General features: G+C 47.3%; 1 protein-coding gene across 4 annotated transcripts in view; it reads right to left on the reverse strand.

The window, feature by feature from the left end:
- Positions 1 to 3,303: 3,303 nt before the first annotated feature.
- Positions 3,304 to 22,102, reverse strand: part of EHBP1L1 (EH domain binding protein 1 like 1) — a 34,500-nt gene continuing 15,701 nt past the window's right edge. For all 4 annotated transcript variants that reach the window (XM_006131614.4, XM_075939246.1, XM_006131615.4 and 1 more), the window contains 8 exons: positions 15,625 to 16,626; positions 14,875 to 14,944; positions 13,387 to 13,472; positions 13,168 to 13,288; positions 12,612 to 12,711; positions 12,448 to 12,521; positions 12,247 to 12,361; positions 3,304 to 11,093 (listed from right to left, as the gene is read on the reverse strand). In XM_006131614.4, the coding sequence (XP_006131676.2) occupies positions 11,006 to 11,093; positions 12,247 to 12,361; positions 12,448 to 12,521; positions 12,612 to 12,711; positions 13,168 to 13,288; positions 13,387 to 13,472; positions 14,875 to 14,944; positions 15,625 to 16,626 (1,656 nt within the window). In that variant the 3' untranslated portion in view covers positions 3,304 to 11,005. The remainder of the gene's footprint in view (positions 11,094 to 12,246; positions 12,362 to 12,447; positions 12,522 to 12,611; positions 12,712 to 13,167; positions 13,289 to 13,386; positions 13,473 to 14,874; positions 14,945 to 15,624; positions 16,627 to 22,102) is intronic.

Here is a 22,102-nt window from a genome sequence, read left to right on the forward strand (position 1 = left end):
TAGTCCAATATAAGTAAAACATTCTTAATGCCAGTTACGCTGTTGTGGCGGTTGGTTGGTTGTTAATAACTGTTGCAAGGAGGCTCACAGCACGAGTCCCCAGCTGGGGATACTGCTGTGAAGAACGTTTGCAGTAGTACGTTCATCCTTCTCTCTCCTGCCTTCTGAGGTGAGCTCCCCTACTGGAAGTATTGCTGGGTCCAAGCCATGGAGAGTGCAGGGTGGGCCCCTGATGGTGGCTGGCATTCCCTGCCTCCTGCCCTGGGTTTGGGAAAGTCACTGAGCCTGGCTGGCCCTGTCTGCCCTGGATGGACACATGGCTCCATTCCATCTTATACTGCTTCTTCCCACACCTATACTACTTGAATGGTTCAGGGCTACCATCCCAGGCCAAAGGTATTAGTAGGGGGCGTGGTCCTTAAACCAGGGATTGGGCAGATGGTCCCACCCCCACACTCGCTGGCAGTTGTAGGAAGCAGAGCAACCCAGCCCCAGGGATTTCCCTACACTCTGAATTTCCCTGACCTCCCCCCATCCCAGTTATTGGCTAGTTACCTCACTAGGTTGCCCAAGTGATCAGCTTTGGCTGATGTTGGGTTACAAATCACTGAAAGCCGGAGTAATAAAATGTTGTTCTCCTTACTCTCTGAGTAAAGGGTGGCAGACTTGTCCTGATTGTGGTGTCCCCCTCAACTGAAACGCTGGCTCCCAGTGGGGAGAGAGGGTGGGGACAGGTGTTTTGTTTGATGGCCTGTCTCTGAATCACACATACTATTTGCCCTGCCTCTCTCCAATGTTTAAAGACAGAGCTGATTGGACTCCAGAGAGTCTTTTGGTTTTTTTAAGTGACCGCTTTAGATCTGAAATGCTTAAGCCTGTTCTGGGACAATGTTTTCCTGGAAGAGACAGCCCAGCCCAGCCTGCATTTATCAGTCTCAACTAGTAGGTTGCCTCATTGAGAGCTGAAATCTCTGAAAGCTGAAACCACAAGATCTTGTCTACACTGGCAGATGGAAAGTGTTGGTAGTTACAGTACTGCTCATGGAGTACAGCAGTGAAAATGCTATTGGGAGTCCACACTGTCAGCTGCCAGCGTGTCCACACTCATGGTACTTGCAGTGCCTTTCGGAACGGTGTATTCTGGGTAGCTGTCCCACAGAGCACCTCTTCCCTTCTGCCAGAGGTTTGTGGGGAGGCAGAATCCTGGGTCCTGTCCCAATGCCCTGCAGTGCATCAATTCACATCCCAGCAACTGCTGTGCGTCCATCTGTGTTTGGCGCCCTCTCAATAGCTTCTGTGCTGCACACACTGCTGCCTCCATCTGTAGGAACAGACTCGCAGCTGCTGACGAAAATGCGGACAGGTCTCACTGACATGTCATGAATGGCAGCTGAGTTATTCTTGAAGCTGCAAAATGCTGTTGAGGAATCTGTGCAACATTTATACAACATGAGATTTCTTGTGGCATTCCCGGAAGTACTGACCACTGCAGAATGTCGCTTTTGGGCTCTCTGAGTGGTGGGGTCACATCATCACGCGAGCCTGGGATGACAAGCAGTGGCTGCAGAACTTTTGGATGAGGAAAGCCACTTTTCATAGAACTGTGTGCTAAGCTCACTCCCACCGTGTGACGCAAGGACACACGAATGAGGGCTGCTCTCCTTATGCTCCCTCCTGTTGCTGTCCAACCACTCTTTCGGTTGTGTTCAGTGCCCGTGTGCCTCAGGACATCTTGCAAAAACTCCTCTCAAGTCTTTCTTGGGCACTTCCATGTCCTCCTCAGATGCTCTGCGGGAGTTAGAACTTCCTGAGACTGGCATTCCAAGTCTGGCGCTATCCAGGCCAAAACTGCAACATGTTACAGAAGGTCCATTGTTAACCCTAGACACAGCACTGCCCTGATCCCTTTCAAGCACTTGCACTGCCACTGCCTGACTGTCCCAAAACATACAGGAACCTCACAATGTTGAGTTCACCACTAGGGAAGCAGGGGACACCCTCGGTGCAGCAGGGCAGGAGAAAGGTCCAAGAAAACCCTTGCTGTAGCGGCACGAGGGTATCCCTCGGTGCAACTGGCCAGGGGGATGAAAGGGCAGGGGAAACCTTTGCATTAGACTTGCAGGAAAATTTCTTGGTGCAGCCAGGCAGGGATTCCCAATTGAGCCAGGAAGCAAGGGGTTTCATTTGCAACTGTGAATTGGGGACAGCACTGTGGGGCAGGGAGTGAACGTTATTTCACTGCCATTCATTTCCACAGGCCATGTTCACCCTGGAGGACATTTTGCTGCTTAGGGTGAGCAGGGAAGCAAAGGAAGAACTTTCACTCAATTGTGGGTTCTGTTCGGGGCCATACGTGGTTTGCCTTTGCTCAGCAGTGGTTCCCCTGCCCCACTGGCAGCACAGTGGAAAAGGAATCTCAGCCTGCAGGGGTCTAGTACTATGTTTGCTTTGCCAGCGAATCTCAGGAGACGGGTGGCACAGCAGCTGCATGAAACTTTCTACGAGGTCTGTGAGGCAGATTACTGAGACGTAAGGGATTGCGTCAACGATTCAGTCACCATCTGACCAACCCTCTGCTGGTAGTGACACTACACAGAACCAACAAGCCTCCTTTCTGTAACACTCCTGCTCTCAGCAAGTCACTTGAGTTCTGCCTGAGAGCCAGCCCGCTTACCCAGCACATTGTCCGCAGCCTCAAGGCCTGAGAGTGGCTCGCCTCATCGAGGGTACACAGCAGCTCCTGACTGCAAACCTCTGTGGAGGCCGAGTCCTCCTATGGCTTTGAGTCCCTCTCCCTCTCAGCACACTCTGCCACAACTTCCTCCTCCTGGCTCGGGGTCACATTTAAGTATATCATCCAGCTCTGTGTAGAACCTGCATGTCGTGGGCATAGCATCTGTTTGCTTCCTGCTGGTAGGCGTTTCACTTTGACCCTGCACTCCAGTGAGTCCCAATCATGGCCCCTTTCGGTCACACACCTAAAGATGAGCCCGCAGATATTGTAATTCCTACTGCTGGAGCGCAGCTGGGACTGTGCTGCTTCCTCTCCCCAAATGCTGATGAGATCCAGCACCTCAGCATGGCTCCAAGCCTCTGGGCTTCACTGACTGTAGTTTCAGTTTGCACTGTCAGTGTAGCAGTCAGTTCTCATCCCCACCTTCCAGAACAGCAAAAAGGTTTGTTTTCTTACATTGACTTCTACTCTTTGTGTTGCTGGAGGCAGCACAGGTATCCCATCCTTGTCTCCACTTTGTTGTATCGTTTGGCATTCCAGAATTTAGAAAGAAATCATTGGAAACACAGTGAGCTTGAGCAGTTGCAAGTGTCCATTTATTTCATAACACAGAAGTAACTAGCACCAGCCCAAACCAGCTGGGCTCACCCGTAGTGACCTAAGGAAGTTACTGTCATAACAAGATTTATATCCATCCATCCACATCAACAAATGCACAACAGCTACTCTTAGGCACATCTACGCTTAAAACACTGTAGTGCTTTAATAAGGGGGCTAATACACCAACAGGAGACTTTCTCCCATCAATGTAGTTAATCCATCTCCCCAAGAGGTGGTAGCTATGTTGATGGGAGATCTGCCACCACTGTGCTGTCTACACTTGGGGTGCGTCTAGACTAACAAGATTGCCGCCTGTCTACACTGGCCACGAGTATTTGTGCAAGAACACTGACGTTCTAATGTATGAAATCAGTGCTTCTTGCTCAAATACTCTGACGCTCCCGCTCAGGAATAAGCCCTCTTGCGCAAGTATTCTTGCACAACAGGGCCAGTGTAGACAGCAACGTTAATTTCTTGAGCAAGAAAGCCCGATGGCTAAAATGGCCATCGGCGCGTTCTTGCACAAGAGAGCGTCTGCACTGGCACAGATGCTTTTGCGCAAAGGCACATGCCAGTATAGATGCTCCTGCGCAAATACTTTTAACGGAAAAACTTTTCCATTAAAAGTATTTGTGCAAAATCATGCCAGTGTAGACGCAGGCTTGGAGTTAGGGTGGTATAACTACATCATTCCAGGGTGTGAATTTCTGCCTCTCCTGAAGGAGAGAAGTCTGTAGTGTAGACTAGGGCTTAGTCTAAATTCTAATCATTCTTCTAACTGGTCTGAACATTGTCAATGTCTTGCTATCTTTATCATCTGCCCACAGCATAGACTCCAACTCTTTGTTTTTTAGTTAATAATTCTTTGTGCTATTGCTTTGCTAGTTTTATACTTAGTTAGATCTCTACTTTGTTGTTTTTGCTTTTTAATAAACCTTGCTCCATTTTGCACCCCTCATTCTACCATGAAAGGGGGTTTTGGGGTACTTTGGCATCTTATTTATGGCTACTGTAGCTATTGCTATTAATTATTTAATTACATGGTCTTTGAAATTCTCTTATCACTCTCACAATCACCATTCACAGACTCAGTAACTTAATTGTAAGTAGTTCCCAGTTAGCTTTCTGAAAATACCAGGTGGGACATTTCTATTACCTTTAACCTCACTTTATCCTTTGTAAAGTAAATGTAAGAAAATGATCACTCCCATTTCTCCTTCCTTACACGTTTTCAGTTGCATCTACTTGCATTATCTGTTGTTATAATTCCCAGGGCTAAGCAATACAAATGCCATATGCTGCATTAAATCTGGTTGGACTGCCATCATTCAAAACCACTAGATCATTATCAACAATAAACTTTCCCAAGCATGCCACATTGGTATCATCTGTCTTATTTCCCCACAGGTTAGTATTCTTTGCTATTCCTTGTAATTCTAAGCCTTCTGATTTCCTACTTCAGTTACAGATATTATCAATCCTTTACATAATGATTTCTCACCTGCACTAGGATCTCCACAGCATTGTATTTGTGACTTACACTACACAGCCGTAGAGAAAGAAGTAATCTTTACCTTGTGGAAGTACATACACCACCACCTCTCCCTAGTTTTTGGTCTTCTCTAAAGGCTTGTCTAAATCCCCCTGGGATTTTAAAAGTAAGCTATTGAACCAATCACCAGGACACACTGGACATTTAGTTTGGTTTCATTTCCTGATTATTTTAGGTCTTAACTACATGCTGTTGAACTGTGCACTCTCACAAAAGCTTCTGGTCCCATAAAAGTGATATGTTGCCATTAACCTCATTCAAAATTCCATGAATATGGCCTGTTGAGAAATTGCTAACACACGGATAGTTTTCCATGGCCCTTGCTGTAATTTTATTTTTTTCCCCACTTATGTGCAGTTTTTCTTTTATGATAAAATGCAACAAAGCTTCCTTTTTCACTACTAATAGTATATCTCCACCTATTCCTTCTGCAGTGTTTAGTGTTTTTGTATAAAGTGTGGCTATGGATCCTTGTCCTGTGCTGACTCTCTCTCCCTGCTCCATCTGATGTTTCGAGAGCACTGACAACTTCCACATAAGCTATGTGAATAACTACTTTTGGCTTGGCTGCAATACACTCTCCATCAGACAGACTGGTCACCAGGGCAGTTACTACACTCCGCTTCCACCCAGTGTCATAGGAATGCTGGCCGCCACATTGACCACCCCTCACTTTCCCTTGCCAAACATTTGCTACATGCCCTCCCCATGGGTACATGTGGCACTTTTGGTGAAGGGGAAATTTATAGTTTGACTCTAGAGTTCTGAAACCCTAGTGTTACTTTCTCAGATAGATGCCTGCACTTAAATGTAATCAATTGCTGTAAATGATTTGCAGTCTCCTCTGTTAATTTACTCCACACATTTACAAATTAGTTGCTTAATTAATACCTTTCTCTTCTCCTATATCTGGAAATCCTCAAAGTACAGCGTGCGCACTAAGCTGAAACTATACAACAGCTGTGTTCTTCCAGTGCTTCTCTATGGAGCAGAATGTTGGCGCATGATACAACGAGACCTTACTAAATTGTCTACATTCCATACCAAGAATCTTAGAATAATCAGAATATTTTGGCCAAATAAAATTTCCAACGAAGATCTACTGTCTCAGTGTAAACAAGAAGACATGGCCACTATAATTATGAAAAGACGCTGGCGATGGATAGGTCATGTGTTACGAAGAGAGGACGGATCTATTATGAAAATTGCACTCCACTGGAAACCAGATGGGAAGAGAAAGAGAGGAAGACCAAAAACAACCTGGTGCCGAACAGTAGAACAAGAATTAAAAGTTCATCATCATACTTGGGGAACAATAGGCGCTTTGGCCTGCGACCGACAGAAGTGGAAGGACTTTGTTGCTGCCCTATGCGCCATTGGCGTAACGGGCAGTAAGTAAGTAAGTCTTCTCCTATACCATTATTATTGCATTGTTGATCAGTTCTAAAGGCTCTTCATATATTACCCTCTTTGTCTCAGTCAAATATGCTGTTACCTGCTGGCTGACTTTAACTTCCCCAAGGCTGTGTCTAGACTGGCCAGTTTTTCCGGAAAATCAGCTGCTTTTCCGGAAAAACTTGCCAGCTGTCTATACTGGCCACTTGAATTTCCGCAAAAGCACTGACTTCCTACTGTAAGAAATCAGTGCTTCTTGCGGAAATATTATGCTGCTCCCGTTCGGGCAAAAGTTCCTTTTGCACAAAACTTTTGCGCAAAAGGGTCAGTGTAGGCAGCTGAGATTTGTTTTCCACAAAAAAGGCGATTGGGGCTTTTTTGCAGTAAAGCGCGTCTAGATTGGCACGGACGCTTTTCCACAAAAAGTGCTTTTGCGGAAAAGTGTCCGTGCCAATCTAGACGCTCTGTTCCGAAAACGCTTTTAATGGAAAACTTTTCCGTTAAAGGCATTTCAGGAAAATCATGCCAGTCTAGACGTAGCCCAAGTGTTTCAGGTTTTGTTTTATTTTTAACCAGTTTACCAATATGCTCTTTTTTAAATTTTATATTCAGCTAAAAGATCTCCCCCAGCTTACAACCTCCTGGCTCTTACTAAATCTATGCGTTCTTTAGCTACTTTTACAGGGTTAATGTCACCTAAACATATTAGCTACGTCTGCACTGCAGGCTTTTTGCGCCAGAATAGTTGTTCTGGCGCAAAAACTTGCGGAGCGTCTACAGTGCATGGGTGTTCTTGCGCATGTAAATTTACAATACAGTGTCAGAAAACAGGGGTTCTTCCAGAAGTTATTCCTCTCCCCACAAGGAATAAGCCTTGTTGCCTGCCACAAGAAGGCAGTGTAGCCAGGCAACATGAATTTCTTGTGCAAGAAAGCATCGACACTGCCATGCACACTCTTGCACAAAAGCACATGGCAGTGTGGACACACTCTTGTGGAAGACCTTTTGCACAAGAACTCTTGCGCAAAACAGTCCTTGTGCAAGACGCCTGCAGTGTAGACGTAGCCATTGTGTGGGCTAAGGATCTTGTAATTATATTTGTTTAATTCCTTCCTCAGACTTGTTTTGTGCTAATACCAGCTGAATCTGCTTCTGCTCTTTTTTTCCTTTGCATCCAGTCTCCCCCAAGGGATTCTTCAGTTTTCAGAGTGAGTGAGGGGAAGGGGGATCAGAAAATCTTCCTTCTCAGCCCTTCCCCTCCTCCTCCAGCCTCCTAGCCCTACTGAGTAGTGACACAAATAAGGGAGAGCAGCCTGAGCTGCTGCAATTTACTTAGGCACTTTCCCACCAGGAATGTGTGAAATGGGCTCAGCTGTGCCTCTGGGCATGATGGGAATGGTTGCCAGTAGGAAGCTAGTTTTCAGTGATGGTCTATCTGCTGGCTCTTTGAACTATTTAGTAACAAATACGGTTTTTTTGGGGCAGGATTTAGTGTTTCTGCAGGGGCTGCAGCAGTCTTTTGGGGGAGGAGGAGGGTATATATCTGATGTCCCTTTCCATCCCAATCCATGGTGGAGCTAGGTGGGCGGAGGAGGGGGGGTCTAACGTCAAAGGCGCCTGCTGGTCTTCCATTTCCAAGGTCAGAGGAAGGAGCGGTTTGTCTCTAATCCAAGGAGGAACGGCAGGGCTGGAGGTGACCACGCTGAGCCCAGTGGCCCCTCCCTGCTAGGCCAGGCTGTGGCATCCTGGCAGCTGCTCCTCCTTCCCCGCGCGTGAGGTTCCCGAGCCGCTTGGGGGCAGCAATCTCTGCCCAGGCTCCATCCTCTGCTCTGAGGCCGAGTCCGGGGCCCCATTGACCTTGCGGGGCGGCGGGACGCAGCTCCCCGAGCGCTCCGTGGAGAAAGCGGCCAGGCGGGGACAGACCAGCCTCGTCTTACTCTGCAGCCCCGGCACCTCTAGAGCGCGCCCCCAGCCCCGCCTGCTCGAGACCCTTTGCTGCCCCCTGCTGGGAGTCCGGGGCGCCATTGGACTGGTGAAACGGCGCATGCGCCTTGAAAACAAAGTGCGGCGCGTGCGCTTGAGAAATAGACACCCGCCCTCTCCCCCGCCACACCCGTAGACTCAGCTCCTATTGGTTGAGGTGGCGGCCAATGTGGCGCCTGGGCGAGGTGAAAGCCCGGAAACGGCGGCGACATCCGGAGCCAAAGGGGCGGGGGATCGGCGGCCTGTTCCCAGTCCTGCCAGTGGCCTCCACGCCCTTGTGGCGCTGGGCACTGCTGGGCTGACAGGCCCTTGCAGTGAGGTCGCCTAGCGCGCAGCTTGGCTGCAAGGGCCTGTCACCCCTGCCCTGCCTCTGGGGGCTGAACCCCCAGGCTGTGTCTAGACTGGCCAGTTTTTCTGGAAAATCAGCTGCTTTTCTGGAAAAACTTGCCAGCTGTCTATACCAGCCACTTGAATTTCCGCAAAAGCACTGACGATCTCATGTAAGATTGTCAGTGTTTTTGCGGAAATACTATGCTGCTCCATTTGGGCAAAAGTCCTTTTGCGCAAAACCTAAAGGGCCAGTGTAGACAGCTGAGATTTGTTTTCTGCAAAAAAGCCCCAATCGTGAAAATGGCGATTGGGGCTTTTTTGCAGAAAAGCGCATCTAGATTGGCATGGACGCTTTTCTGCAAAAGCGCATCGTTATAATACGAACTCCGCGCCAATCTTAGACGCTCTTTTCCGAAAATGCTTTTAACGGAAAACTTTTCCGTTAAAAGCATTTCCGGAAAATCATGCCAGTCTAGACGTAGCCCCAGGGCCTCCGCTTTGGCCCTGGACCCCTGCAAGTCTGTCAGCTCTCTTGCCTCCTTCCCCCCAACCACACCCAGTTTGCAAACAGCTGGCTTAGAAGCCTGCTCTAAAGTACACAGTTGTATCTGCTCCAGTGTTATGGGGTGGGCAAAGCACCTCCCCCTCCTCTAGGCCTGTCTGTAGTGGTTGGGCCCCACCCTGCCTCTGGAGACACACAAGCTGGAGAAGCAGCCAGGGGTTGCAGCTCTTTTTGCCAGTAGTAAAACAACAAGGGCGGGAGCTACATTAAATAAAATACAAGTCTATGTATATACATGCCCGAGGAAATGCATACTAGACTATACAGCTGAGGAGATGGTGAGCTATTTTTCAAGAACAAATTGTCAAACCAACCTGACAGCTTTCTGTGAGAGACAGGAAGCAGCATACAGGGTATATCTAGACCGGGTGGCCAACCGGTTAAAAGCAAAGCGCCACACTAGTTGGGGGGATATAGCGCAAATTGCTGGGGGGGGGGGAAGCCCTAGCTGCCCCTTTAAACAACCCCAGCCATGTTTGGGCAAGCAAAAAGAAGAGGATGCTGTGCTTTTAAACACAGCTCCAGGTGGCTTTTTGGCCACATCAGGCTCCTGGTGCCATTTTGCTTTGCCACGCTGGACAGTGAGCACAGAGAAATGGGGGCCATTTTAAGGCACGTAGTGGTGGCTTCACAAACTACGGGGGAGGCTTCGCGAGCCACACTTCAAGGGGGGAAGAGCCGCTTGGTTGACCAGCCCTGATCCAGACTTTAGTAAGGCTTTTATAACTTGTTGGATAACTACTCTTTGGAAACAGTTAATGCTGCACAATCATGGTGGAAGGGCATAACTGATTCCACAGGCAATCAGTTCTGTGTCTGGTTTTCTTTCACATTTTCATTAATAATTTCAATGATGGCACAACATTGCAAATTATACCAGGCTCGAAGGGGCTGATAATTCAAAATGATCTGGAAAAACTGGAGATATGGGCTGAAGTCAATCGTATGAAGTTCAATAAGGACAAATACAACATATTCCACTTAGCTGACTGCCTGGGAAGGATTACTGTGGAAAGATATGAGGCAATAATGTTACATGTTTTTGTAAAAAAAGTAAACATTCTGTAAAAATGAGCAAGATTCTATATGTAAACCCCTGCATCTACCTCTGCAAAAATAATCTGCAGATATTGGCCTCCACAGATGCAACTACCCAAAGTGGATCTCTGCAAATTTGTAGGGATCTAGATGCAAAAATTGTATCTGCAGCTGTAGCTGCAAAAATGAGCCATGGCTATCTGTATCCACATGCACAGCTGCAGATACCTGTGGCTATAAAGCGGCTAGTTGTGGATTTGCAGGACTCCATCGACATGTAGTTGTGAGAGTGGCCACCAACAAATCTGTTGTGAAACGTTTACTCTACAAAACATATTCTAAGGATTTCTATTTCTCTTCTCCCCCGCAATGGGAAGTGTATATGAAAGTTGCAGATTGCTATTGTGACTTCCACATCACTTTATTCAAACAGTTACAAATTAGTGCAAATATCCAGGGAGCAAGGAATTGAAACTTCTTATTATTCAAGGCACTTCTGTTCTCTGGCCTCCCTAAACCCACATCAACTTTTTGTACCATGATAAAAAAAACCCAACAACTTTGAAATGGCAGTTGATAGGGTGGGAAACAGTCTTTCTCTCACAGAAATAAATAGCCCCCACAGATTGTTCCCCTCTGCCATAGGGGACAGTCAGGCTCCCTGTACTGCCCTTGACAGTCATTGGAGAAGGGTGGGAAGGAAGGGGCAGCACAGTGAGGCACTGAGGTAACAGCAGCAGCAGGCAAACCTTTCTTTGAGCCCTTTAAGAGGCAAAGGGCAATGTCCCAGCCATCGGGACGGCAGGGGCTCTTAGCTGATACAGCACTTCTCCTTGCGACTGTATTTGCGCCGCCGCAGTTCCAGACCCCGCTCCAGCCGGGCATCTTCCTCTAGGGCTCTATGAGGAAATGCAAGTGGTAATTCAGGTTGGGTGCATCTAGACTGGCAAGATTTTGCGCAAAAGCAATTGCATCTGTCTACACTGGCCGCTTGAATTTGCGCAAGAGCACTGACTTTGTAATGTACAAAATCAGTGCTTCTTGCGCAAATGCTTACATGCTTCCGCTCGGGAAAAAGCCCTCTTGCGCAAGAATACTTGCACAAGAGGGCCAGTTTAGACAGGGAAGAACTGTTTTGCGCAAAAAAGCCCCATGGCTAAAATGGCGATTGGGGCTTTCTTGTGCAAAATTGCGTCTAGACTGGCCATGGATGCTTTTGCGCAAAAGCACTTTTTGAGCAAAAGCATCCGTGCCAATCTAGACACACTTTTGCGGAAATACTTTTAACAGAAAAACTTTTCCATTAAAAGTATTTCCGCAAAATCATGCCAGTCTAGTCGCAGCCATTAAGTCTACACTGTCACATTACAGCGCTGTAACTTTCTGGCTCAAGAGTATGAAAATACACCCTCTCCCTGCACACAGCAAATTACAGCACTGCAAAGCACCAGTGTGTGAGCCCCATGCTCCCAACGTTGTTAGCTACTCCCCTGGTGCACGTGGTTTACATACAGCACTGGGAGAGCTCTCTCCCAGCACTCCTGGGCTATGTCTACACTGGCAGGTTCTTGTGCAAGAAGTCTTGAGCAAGAACACATCCACATTGCCATGTCTGAGATGTGCTTTTGCACAAGAGCGCCCACGGCATTGTTGACGCTCTCTTGCGCAAGAAAGCTCTGATGGGCATTTTAGCCATAGGGCTTTCTTGCGCAAGAAACCCCTGCGGCACCTCTACATTGCCCTCTTGCGCAAGAGCTGTTGTGCAAGAATGCTTACACTTGTAAGAAAAGAGTGCAGCTCTTGAGCAAGAAGCCCTCTCTTATCTCACCATACTGTAAATCTTCTTGCGCAAGAGAGGATGGGCAGTGTGGACGCTCTGCGGGTTCCTGCGCAAGAAGGGCTGTACTTGCGCAAGAACCCGCCAGTGTAGACATAGCCACTGTGGTGGCTGCACTTTAAACTTTTAAGTATAGACAAAGCCTCAGGGTGTCATGTCCAGAATGTCTTCTCCATGCCACCAAACCCATACCTGACAGCCATGCCAAGACTCACATTCTCTCCTTGATGTCCAGGTCTCGCACCAGTTCATCCCGCTGGTTCACCAATGACACCAGTTCCTCCAGTAGGAGCTGCTCCCGCCTCTGCTGGGCTTCTGTCTTGAGCCAGTCTGCATGGGTTGATATCTCAGCTAAGAAGCCAGAGCAAGTCTTCTAGACTCCTATTCCCTGCCCTTCTAAGTTACCCAGTCCTCACCTTCAATAGCCAGCATGGCTCTCAACTCCCGGCTCAGTAGCTCAAATCGTCTTTCCAGGTCCTGCTCCTCCATCCTGGGGGAAGAGAGAATTGGGAGGCACTCCCAAGGTTATGCATTTCCCTTCCTTCAAAGCCCAGCCACCACCCTCTCCCAGTTCACTCACAGCAGCTGCAGCTGGTCCTGGCGCCGGATCAGTGCATTCTTCTTATTGACCAGTGTGAACCACTCCTGGATCAGCTCCTCCTCCTGGGCCCGATTTGTGCCTGCCAATGGGGGGGAGGAGTGGGGCACAAGTGAGTACACTGCAATGGTGTGGGGAATGCACTGCACAGGACTGTACAAAAACCAGCAAGTGACACTTGCAACTGTCGGGCAGCACAGCAGTGAGTGTTGGGGGAGGGAGGGAACATGCACTAGTGTGTGTGTGAGTGTGGCCCAGCGATGGGGTTGGGTCACCCTCTGGAGAGTTCCCCAACTTTTCTCCACCTTTCCTAACTGCCTGCTTCTTTGTCCCATCAGACAGGATGGCAGATACACAGGGGCTGAAACTCTCAGGGCTTTGGCTCTATCCCCTCCCCCAATGGGAGGCTCCCGCTCTATAACATCACCAAGGGGATTCTGAGCAGTTCCAGAAGCTACCAGCAGGTGGTACTGAGAGCCAACCATGCTGGACATAGGACAAGGTCTGCAGGGTGGTTGTGTGTGTCTCCACGCAGCACCTGACTCCATGAAGAAGCGCAGATCCTTCTCCACCACCGCTGCCCGGGCATCAATCTGCTTCTGCTCATTCTCCAAGGCCTGCAGCTCGGCCACCACATACTGGCTGGTGTCCTGGAACCGCTGCCAGGGAGGTAGGAGGTCAGACCCACTGTCCTTTCAAGGGGAAAGGCCTCAGGTCCCATTCCCTGCCACCACCTCCCACAATTACCCAGCCTTACCGGAATCTCCTCATCTGCAGTGCTGCTCTCCTTGCTGGGGTCCCGGGATGGCTCCTGGGGGGTAGCACCAGGGGAGAGGGCTGTCTCTGGGGCGAGAAGACAGAGAGAGGCAGTTAGAGTGGGGTCCCTAGAGAAAGTTAAACCCCATTCTCCCACTGGCAGGGGGCAAGAAGGAGAGACCCCCCTTGTAATTATTGGGGTGTGAATTATTGGGGTGTTTGGTTTTTAATAAAGAGAAGTTTTGGACCATCACAACATCTCATGGCAATGAGATCCACCGCATAATTATGTGTTGTGTAAGAAAGTATTTCCTGTATTAAACCTATTGCCTATCACGTTCATCAGGCGACCCCATTTTTGTATGTAAGGAGAGGATGAATAAAACGTCTCAAGTCACTTTTTCCTCACCATTCATGATTGTACAGAGCAGCGGTTCTCAAACTTCATTGTGCCACAACTCCCTTCTGATCACAAAAATTACTGTACAACCCCAGGAGGATCATACAGAAGCCTGAACCCACCCAAGCCCCAGCACCCCAAGTGCAGGGAGGGGAACAGCCAAAGGGCTTCAGCCCCGGATGGGGGGACCTGTAACCTGAGTCCCATCACCCAAGGCTGAAGTCATCAGGGCTTTGGCTCCAACCCCAGGCCCCAGCAAATCTAATGCCAGCCCTAGCGACCCCATTAAAATGGGGTCATGACCCACTTTGAGGTTCTGACCTACAGTTTGAGAACCACTCGTCTAGACCTCTGCTCTATCCCCCATTAGTTGTCCCTTTTCTAAGCCTTTATCTTTTTAGCCTCCCTTTGTTTGGAAGCTGCTCCCTCATCTTGCTCATCTTTTCCGCTCTTGGGTGAACCATTTACAATTGCACCCTATCATTTCTGAGATGGGTCAAACAGAACTGGACACAGTGTTTTGGGGGGAGGGGTACCATGGATTTGTATAGTGGAATTACAGGATTTTCTGTCCTTTCCTAATGATCCTAACATTCAGTGAGCCTTTAGGTTCATGGCTACATACTGAGCTGAAGTTTTCAGAGAACTCTCCACCGAGACTTTCTTTGATGGTGACAGCCTATCATTAGACATGAGTAGTTGGAGTTATTTTTGCCTGTGTGCATTACCTTGTACTTATCAATGCTGAACTTCTTCTGCCATTTTGTTGTCCACTCACTCCGTTGTGTGTGAGACACACGCACACACCCTGCCCCGCTAACTCTTTCTAAATGTTTAATACAAGATTAAAGGGATTTTAATGGAGTATTTGCCCTGGGAATAAGCAGGCTGAGGTCTCTGAATTCCACACTTTGAACCTGGGTTAGCTCTTTAGTGTTGTGCATTGATAGGTGGTCTGCTAACACCTTGGACTCTGTGGGCTTGCACTGTGACACCTTGCTCTCCCCTAAGGATCCATTTTGCTCCTTTGCCCCCAGACCTGAGTGATGCTGATAAATAAGGCAGACCCAATGGAAACCTCGGGCTCACCTGGGGCATGCTGAGTCCTGGCAGAAGCAGGGGGTCCCACCTTGGACGTCATCATGTCTTCACGGTCATCCTGATGTGGGGAGGTGGAGAAAAGGGATTAGGAGAGGTTACAGCTCCCAGGAGAGTCCTTACCATAACAAAGCAGTCAATGCAGCACATCCCCAGGAGGCCCTACAATAACAAACCATCATCCACAGCCCTTGTATTTACGAGACACCCTACAGAAATAAATCAGTGCTCCCAGAGGATCCTACAATAACAAACTTTTGCCTGCCACCCTGAAAGACCTTGAAATAATACAATACTTGGGTTGTACATGCTAATTTGTGACTGTAAGGACTCATAAGGGGCAGCATATGCTGGGTTTAGAGTATCCCAGAAGGGAGGGTCTCTCATAACTATTAGGGGCTACGTAATGGGTTATGAACTACCCAATAACAAGACACGGCTCCTGGGAGACTCTACGTGGCCCCCCATTGAGAAGGAGAAAGACACTCCCTGCTGGAGCCTAGGGGGCCCAGGCTAGTACATTGTGTGCTCCAGCCCTGCAGGGAAGCAGTGGGGAGGCTGGAGCATCAGTGCAGGTTCCCCAATGCTGGGGGGGCCCTGAGCCTTGGGGGCTGGATTCAGGCAAGCTGGAGGCTGCATCCAGCCCCTGGGCCTTAGGTTCCCCACCTCTGGCCTATGACAACAATGCAGTGCCCCAGAGAAACCCTACAATAACTGAGCCCTTCCCTGTTCCTTACTCACCGCTCCAAGCCAGTCAGCCCTCCTTCGTGGTGTCTCCCTTGGGGGGCTGCCCGACTCTCCCTCGTCCATCGACAGTGACTCACTCTTGAGCCGCGAGCGCCGCTTCTTGAGCAGATCTGCATCACGCACGTGGGAGAAGCCTGACTTACTGCCATGGGAACGTGGTGGGGCCACAGGGCCCTGGCTGCCTGTGGACAGTGAGCGTTGCAAGGATCGCTCGGCCTGGGCTGGCGCCTCCCCATTCCGCACAGACAGACGCTTCAGCCGTGGAGGGGGCACGAGCTTCTCGTCCTCATTGGCTGGCACTTTCTCAGCATCCTCTGGGGCCAGGGGCTCTGCCTCTGGTTTCTTGGCTGGCTTGGACAGGGCACCATTGACCAATGCTTTTGCAGTATCCTTTGCAGCTTCGCTCTCCCCATCCTTTGGGGTGGGTGGCTCTGCCTCTGGACTCATGGTTGGCTCGGCTGTAGCACCATTGATTGGCACTTTCCTAGAATCCTTTGGGACTGATGGTTCCACCTCTGATTTCACAGCTGTTTGGGATATGGCACTATTTACGGTCACTTTCCCAGCATCCTTTGCCTCTGCTGTCTTGACATCAGTCCCAGCATCTTTTGAGGCAGAAAATTCTGCCTCCAATTTCTTGGTCAATTCAGCTCCTCCTGTCATAGCTTTATTGGCCCCTGCCTTCCCATCATCCCTTGCAGCAAGGGTAGTGCTCCCAGGCTCCTCAACCCCTCTGGCAGCACCCTGGAAGCGCTCGGCATAGAAGCGGGCAGGGTCAATGGAGAAGGCAGGGTCCGAGTCAAACTTGCCCACCTTGTAGGTGCTCTCGCTGCTGTGGTTGGCGATCTGCACCACATTCAACTCCTGGCCTGTGAAGAAGGCCCGGATCTGGCACAGGTATGTCATGACAATGAGTTTGTCAGGCACTGTCAAGAATACCATGTCAGCTGGCTCCAGCACTCGTGAGATACCCAGGGAGGCAAAGCCATCGTAAGCCTGAGGGGAGAGAACAAATGGGGGGGGGTGATCAACCCCAATATCTAGCCCCGCCCCCCCCAAGCAAAGTAGAGAATCCAGAAGCTCTAATGCCCTCTGGTCATCCTTCATATGCTGTGATCACCAGGCCACATACATACCCTGCAGCCTATGCTCCCACATTGGGGAGTTCCTATCTCAAGGAGTCTCCCCAAACCAGAACAGCTCCTCTGCCCTCTCTAGGGGGGAGGGCTCCTGTTAATAGGAAGAGCCAGAGAATAGTAACTGGGGATTTGAATATTAGAAATATAGATAGCTGGCTCTCTGATGACTGAGAGCGCCACATTTAGCTGAAATCAAATCAGCAGGCCAGATGCCGTTTGCCCCAGGGTACAGAAGGAATTAGCTGAGGAAATTGCTGATCCACGGGCAATAATATTTGCAAACTCATGGGTGACAGGAGAAGTCCCAGAAGATGGGAGAAATGCCAACATAAAAATGAGTAGCTGGGGAACAACAGATCAGTCTGCCTGACTGATATCTGGGAGCAACTACTAGAGCAATCATTCCATTTGTGGATACCTGGAGGATGAAGGGGCAATCACTAGCAGCTGGCATGGATTTACCAAGAACAAATCATGCCAAACTAGCTTGATTTCCTTCTTTTACAGGGTAATTGGTTTGGTGGATGGGTGGACATAATGTGGTGGACATAATTTACCCAGACTTCAGCAAGGCTTTTGACACAGTCCCATAGGACATTCTGATATAGAATCTGGAGAAATGTGGGCGTGGCGGAACTAACATTAAGTGGATACATAATTGGTTAAACAATCACAAACGAAGAGACACTATGAATGGAATGAAGTTGGATTGCAGGGAGGTCTCAACGGGGGTTCCAAAGGGAACTGTTCTCAGCCCAGTGTTGTTTAATATCTTTATTAATTACCTGGATATATAGGCATAAAGATCTTACTGGTCAAATTTACAGAAGACACAAAACCGGGGGGGAGGGGTGGCCCATACTTTTTAGGACAGAGCTAAGATTCAGAGGGCTCTTGATAAAATGGAAAACTGGGCTATAGGCAACAAACTCAAATGCAGCAAAAACAAATGCAAGGTGTTACACTTTGGGAAGAAAAAACAAATGCCAAAATACAGACTGGGGGCTAACTGGCTTGGCAGTAGCACTGCTGAGAAAGATCTGGGAGTTGTGGTGGATCACAACCTTGACACAAGTCAGCAATGTGATGATGCTGCAAAAAAAGCAAATGCAATTTTCTGTTGCATTCACAGAGGTCTAGCATGCAGGTCACAGAAGGAACCACTGGTTAGGCTCCTGGTGGAGTATCGTACCCAATTTTGGTCTCCAACATGTAAAAAGAATTTAAAGAAACTGGAAAGGATCCAGAGGTGAGCAACAAAGATGATCAAAGAGCTGGAATGCGAGCTGTATGTGAAGGCTGAAGGGACTGGGTATCTTTAATTTAGAAAAGAGAAGATTGAGAGAGGACATAACAGCAGCCTTCAAATACTTGAAAGGCTGCCAGAAAAAAAGATGAAGAAAAGTTGTCTTTGCTTGCCATAAAGGGCCGCACAAGAGGCAAAGAGTTTAAACTATAGGAGAGCAAGATGTTGATTAAATCCCAGGAAATACTCCAGATTGTAAGAACTGTAGGACAGTGGGACAAATGCCCCGGAAGGATGTGGAAGTTCCTTTGCTGGAGGTTTGCAAAAGGAGGCTGGAGCCATATGTTATGGATGGTTTAGACAAAACAAATCCAGCATCTTGGCAGGGGGTTACACTAGCTGACCCTCGTAACCCCCTACCATTCTATGGTGAATTGGCTGCCATGGGCAAAGGCTGTGGACCTCTTGAGACATCTACAATACATAAGAATACTCAAGGAGCTGATAGAGGAGGTATCTGAGCCATTAGCCCTCATCTGTGAAATGTCATGGAAGTCGGGAGAGATTCCAGAAGACTGGAAAAAAGGGCAAATATAGTGCCCATTTCTAAAAAGGGAAATAGGAACAACCCAGGAAACTACACACTAGTCAGCTTAACTTCTGTGACAAAAACGATAATGGAGCAAATAAACAACAAACCCATCTGCAAACATCTGAAAGATAATGTGATAAGTAACAATCAGTGTGGATTTGTCAAGAACAAATCATGTCAAACCAACCTGATAGCTTTCTTTGATAGGATGACAAGCTTTATGGATAAAAGGGAAGTGGTAGATGTGGTATACTCAGATTTTAGTAAAGCATTTGATACAGTCTCACAAGGCCTTCTTATCAATAAATGAAGGAAATACAATGTAGATGGGGTTATTATAAGGTGGGTGCATAACTAGTTGGATAACCACTCTTAGGGTATGTCTTCACTGCACAGCTATTTCGGGATACTGGAGGTATCCCAAAATAGCTATCCCACGTCTACACCAGCCATCTATTATTTCAAAATATTTTTCAAAATAATGGGTGTGCTATTTTGGCATCCTGGTAACTCTCATTTCACGAGGGCTAAGGGATGTCTTGAAATAGCGCGTTATTTTGAAATTGGTGCTGTGTAGACTCACCAAATTTCAAAATAACCTATTTAGAAATTCAAGAAAAATAAGATACGCGATTTGCTAACGCAAATTGCATATCTTATTTTGAATTTAGGGTGCTGTGTAGATGCACCCTTAAAAAGTAGTTATCAGTGGTTCACAATCATGGTGCAAGGACATAACAAGTGGGGTTCCACAGGAATAAGTTTTGGGACCGGTTCTGTTCAATATCTTCATCAACAATTTAGATAATGACATAGAGACTACGCTTATAAAGTTTGCAGATGATACCAAGCTAGGACGGGTTGCAAGTGTTTTGGCGGATAAGGTCATAATTCAAAATGATCTGGACAAACTGGAGAAATGGTCTGGAGTAAATAGGATGAAATTCAATAAGGACAAATGCAAAGTACTCCACTTAGGGAGGAACAATCAGTTTCCCACATACAAAAGGGAGTGTCTGTCTAGGAAGGAGTACTGCAGAAAGGGATCAGGGGGAAGAGTGGACCACAAGCTAAATATGAATTAACAGTTTAACATTGTTGTTAAAAAAAAAAAAGCAAACATCATTCTAAAAGTCTCAGAGAGGTAGCTGTGTTAATCTGTAACTTTAAAAATGAGTAGTCCTGTGGCACCTTAGACACACACACACACACACACACACACACACACAAAATCATGAACTTTTGTAGGCAAAATCCACTTCTTCAGATAAGATGATCTTGAGATCTCAAGATGACCTTCAATAAACTAGGGTAATATAATACAAATATCAAGATAATTTCATCTGAAGAAGCAGGGTTTGCCCACAAAAGCTCATGATACTATAGATATATATTTTTTGTTAGTCTCTAAGGTGCTGCGGGAGTACTCATTGTTTTTAAACGTAATTCTAGGATGCATTAACAGGAGTGTTGTGAGCAAGACACAAGAAGTAATTTTTCCCCTCTATTCTGCACTGATTTGGCCTCCGCTGGAGTACTGGGTCCATTTCCTAGCACCACATTTCAGGAAAGATGTGGAGAAATTGGAGAAGGTCCAGAGAAGAGCAACAAAAATGATTAAAAGTCTAGGAAACATGACCTATGAGGGAAGACTGAAAGAACTGAGTTTGTTTGTTTTTTATTTAGAAAAGAGAAGACTGGCGGGGGACATGATAGCAGCTTTTAAGTACCTAAAAGGGTGTTACAAGGAGGACAGAGAAAAATTATTTTCCTTAACCTCTGATAAGACAAGAAAATGTAGGTCTTAAATTGCAGCAAGGGAGGTTTAGGTTGGATATTAGGAAAAACTTCCTACCAGTCAGGGTGATTAAACACAGGAATAAATTGCCTAGGGAGGTTGTGGGATCTCCATCTCTGGAGATATTTAAGAGCAGGTTAGACAGACACCTGTCTGGGATGATCTAGTGCTCTTGGTTCTGTTGTGATGGCAGAGGACTGGTCTTGATGACCTCTCGAGGTCCCTTCCAGTTCTAGTATTCTATTATTCTGTCTAGTGCTGGGGAGGAGCTGGTTCTCTTGGCACATGTAGGTACCAATGACACAGAGGTTAGCAGAGAAGCCCTGGAGGCCTAATTTAGGCTGCTAGGTAAGGGATTAAAGTCCAGGATCTCCATGGTAGCATTCTCTGCCACGTTTCCAGTTCCACACACAGGGCCAGTTAGACATGCAGAACTGCAGCATCTCAATGAGTAGCTGAGACAATGATGGGAGGAGGGGCTTAGGTTTATATGGAATTGGGGAACCTTTTAGGAAAGGGGGAGCCTATACAGGAAGAGCAAGCTCCACCTAAACCAAAATGGAACTTCATGGCTAGCATGTAAAATTAAAAAGGTGGAAGAGGAGTTTTTAAACTAAGGCCTGGGGGAAAGCCAAAGGTACAGAGGAGCATGTGGTTCAGACAGGCACATCCCTTAGGGGATTGTCTATTAATAGAGATTCTCTATATCCTAGAAGGGAGGAGAGACTAGATGTTGATAAAGTACAGGAGGGAACTGAAGAGAGTCAGTGAAAGGAAAGCGAGTTCAATTCAGTTACATCACATGAAGGCAGAGAACTGAATACTGACATATTGTATAAAGTGCTTATGTACCCAAATGCTAGAAGGATAAAAACTGGCCGGCCTGCTGCTAACTGAGGGTATTACTGTAACAGGCACCACAGAAACTGAGTGGAATGAGGACAACTAATGGGACTCGGTAATGCCAGGGCACAAAATAGACAGGAATGACAGAGTAGGTGAGGTGCTGGTGGGGGAAGGACACTACAGATGAAAACAAGTATTGAATCAAACATAGGGAAAATCTTAAATGCAGCAGACTGTCTATTTTATGGTAAATTCCATACTTGAATAGTTAGAGTATAGTAACAGGAATATACTGACCACCTGCCCAGGAAGGTGATGTGATTGTGAAATGCTCAGGGAGATTAGAGAGGCTACAAAACCAGAAAACCTAATAATAGTGGGGGGTTTCCACTATCCCCATACTAAATAGGAACATTTCTCCTCAGGGCCAGCTGCAGAGTAACATTTCTAGACACCATTAATTATTGCTTCTTGGAGCACCTAGTTCTGGATCCCCCAAGCGGAGAGGCAATTTACTCCGAAGTGCTGCACACGATCTGTGGGGGGAAGGGGATCCAAAAGAAACCCAACACTGTAGCATTTAATTTCACACAAAAATGAAAAGGTTAGTTAAATGGAAATTAAAAGGAACAGTCACAAGAGTGAAATGCCTGCAAACTGCATGGAAACCTTTTAAAATACCATAATAGGGTTTCAAACTAAAGATATGCCCCAAATTAAAACAACAACAAGAAGAGGCTCAAACATACTATACTAGCTAAACAAACAGAGTAAAAGAGGTGGTTAGAGACAAATGACATCTTTTAAAAATTGGATGTGGAAGGGTCATAAACTCTGGTGAATCAAGTGTG

The sequence above is a fragment of the Pelodiscus sinensis genome, chromosome 11 (assembly GCF_049634645.1).
Source record: "Pelodiscus sinensis isolate JC-2024 chromosome 11, ASM4963464v1, whole genome shotgun sequence".
Taxonomy (NCBI): Eukaryota; Metazoa; Chordata; order Testudines; family Trionychidae; genus Pelodiscus; species Pelodiscus sinensis.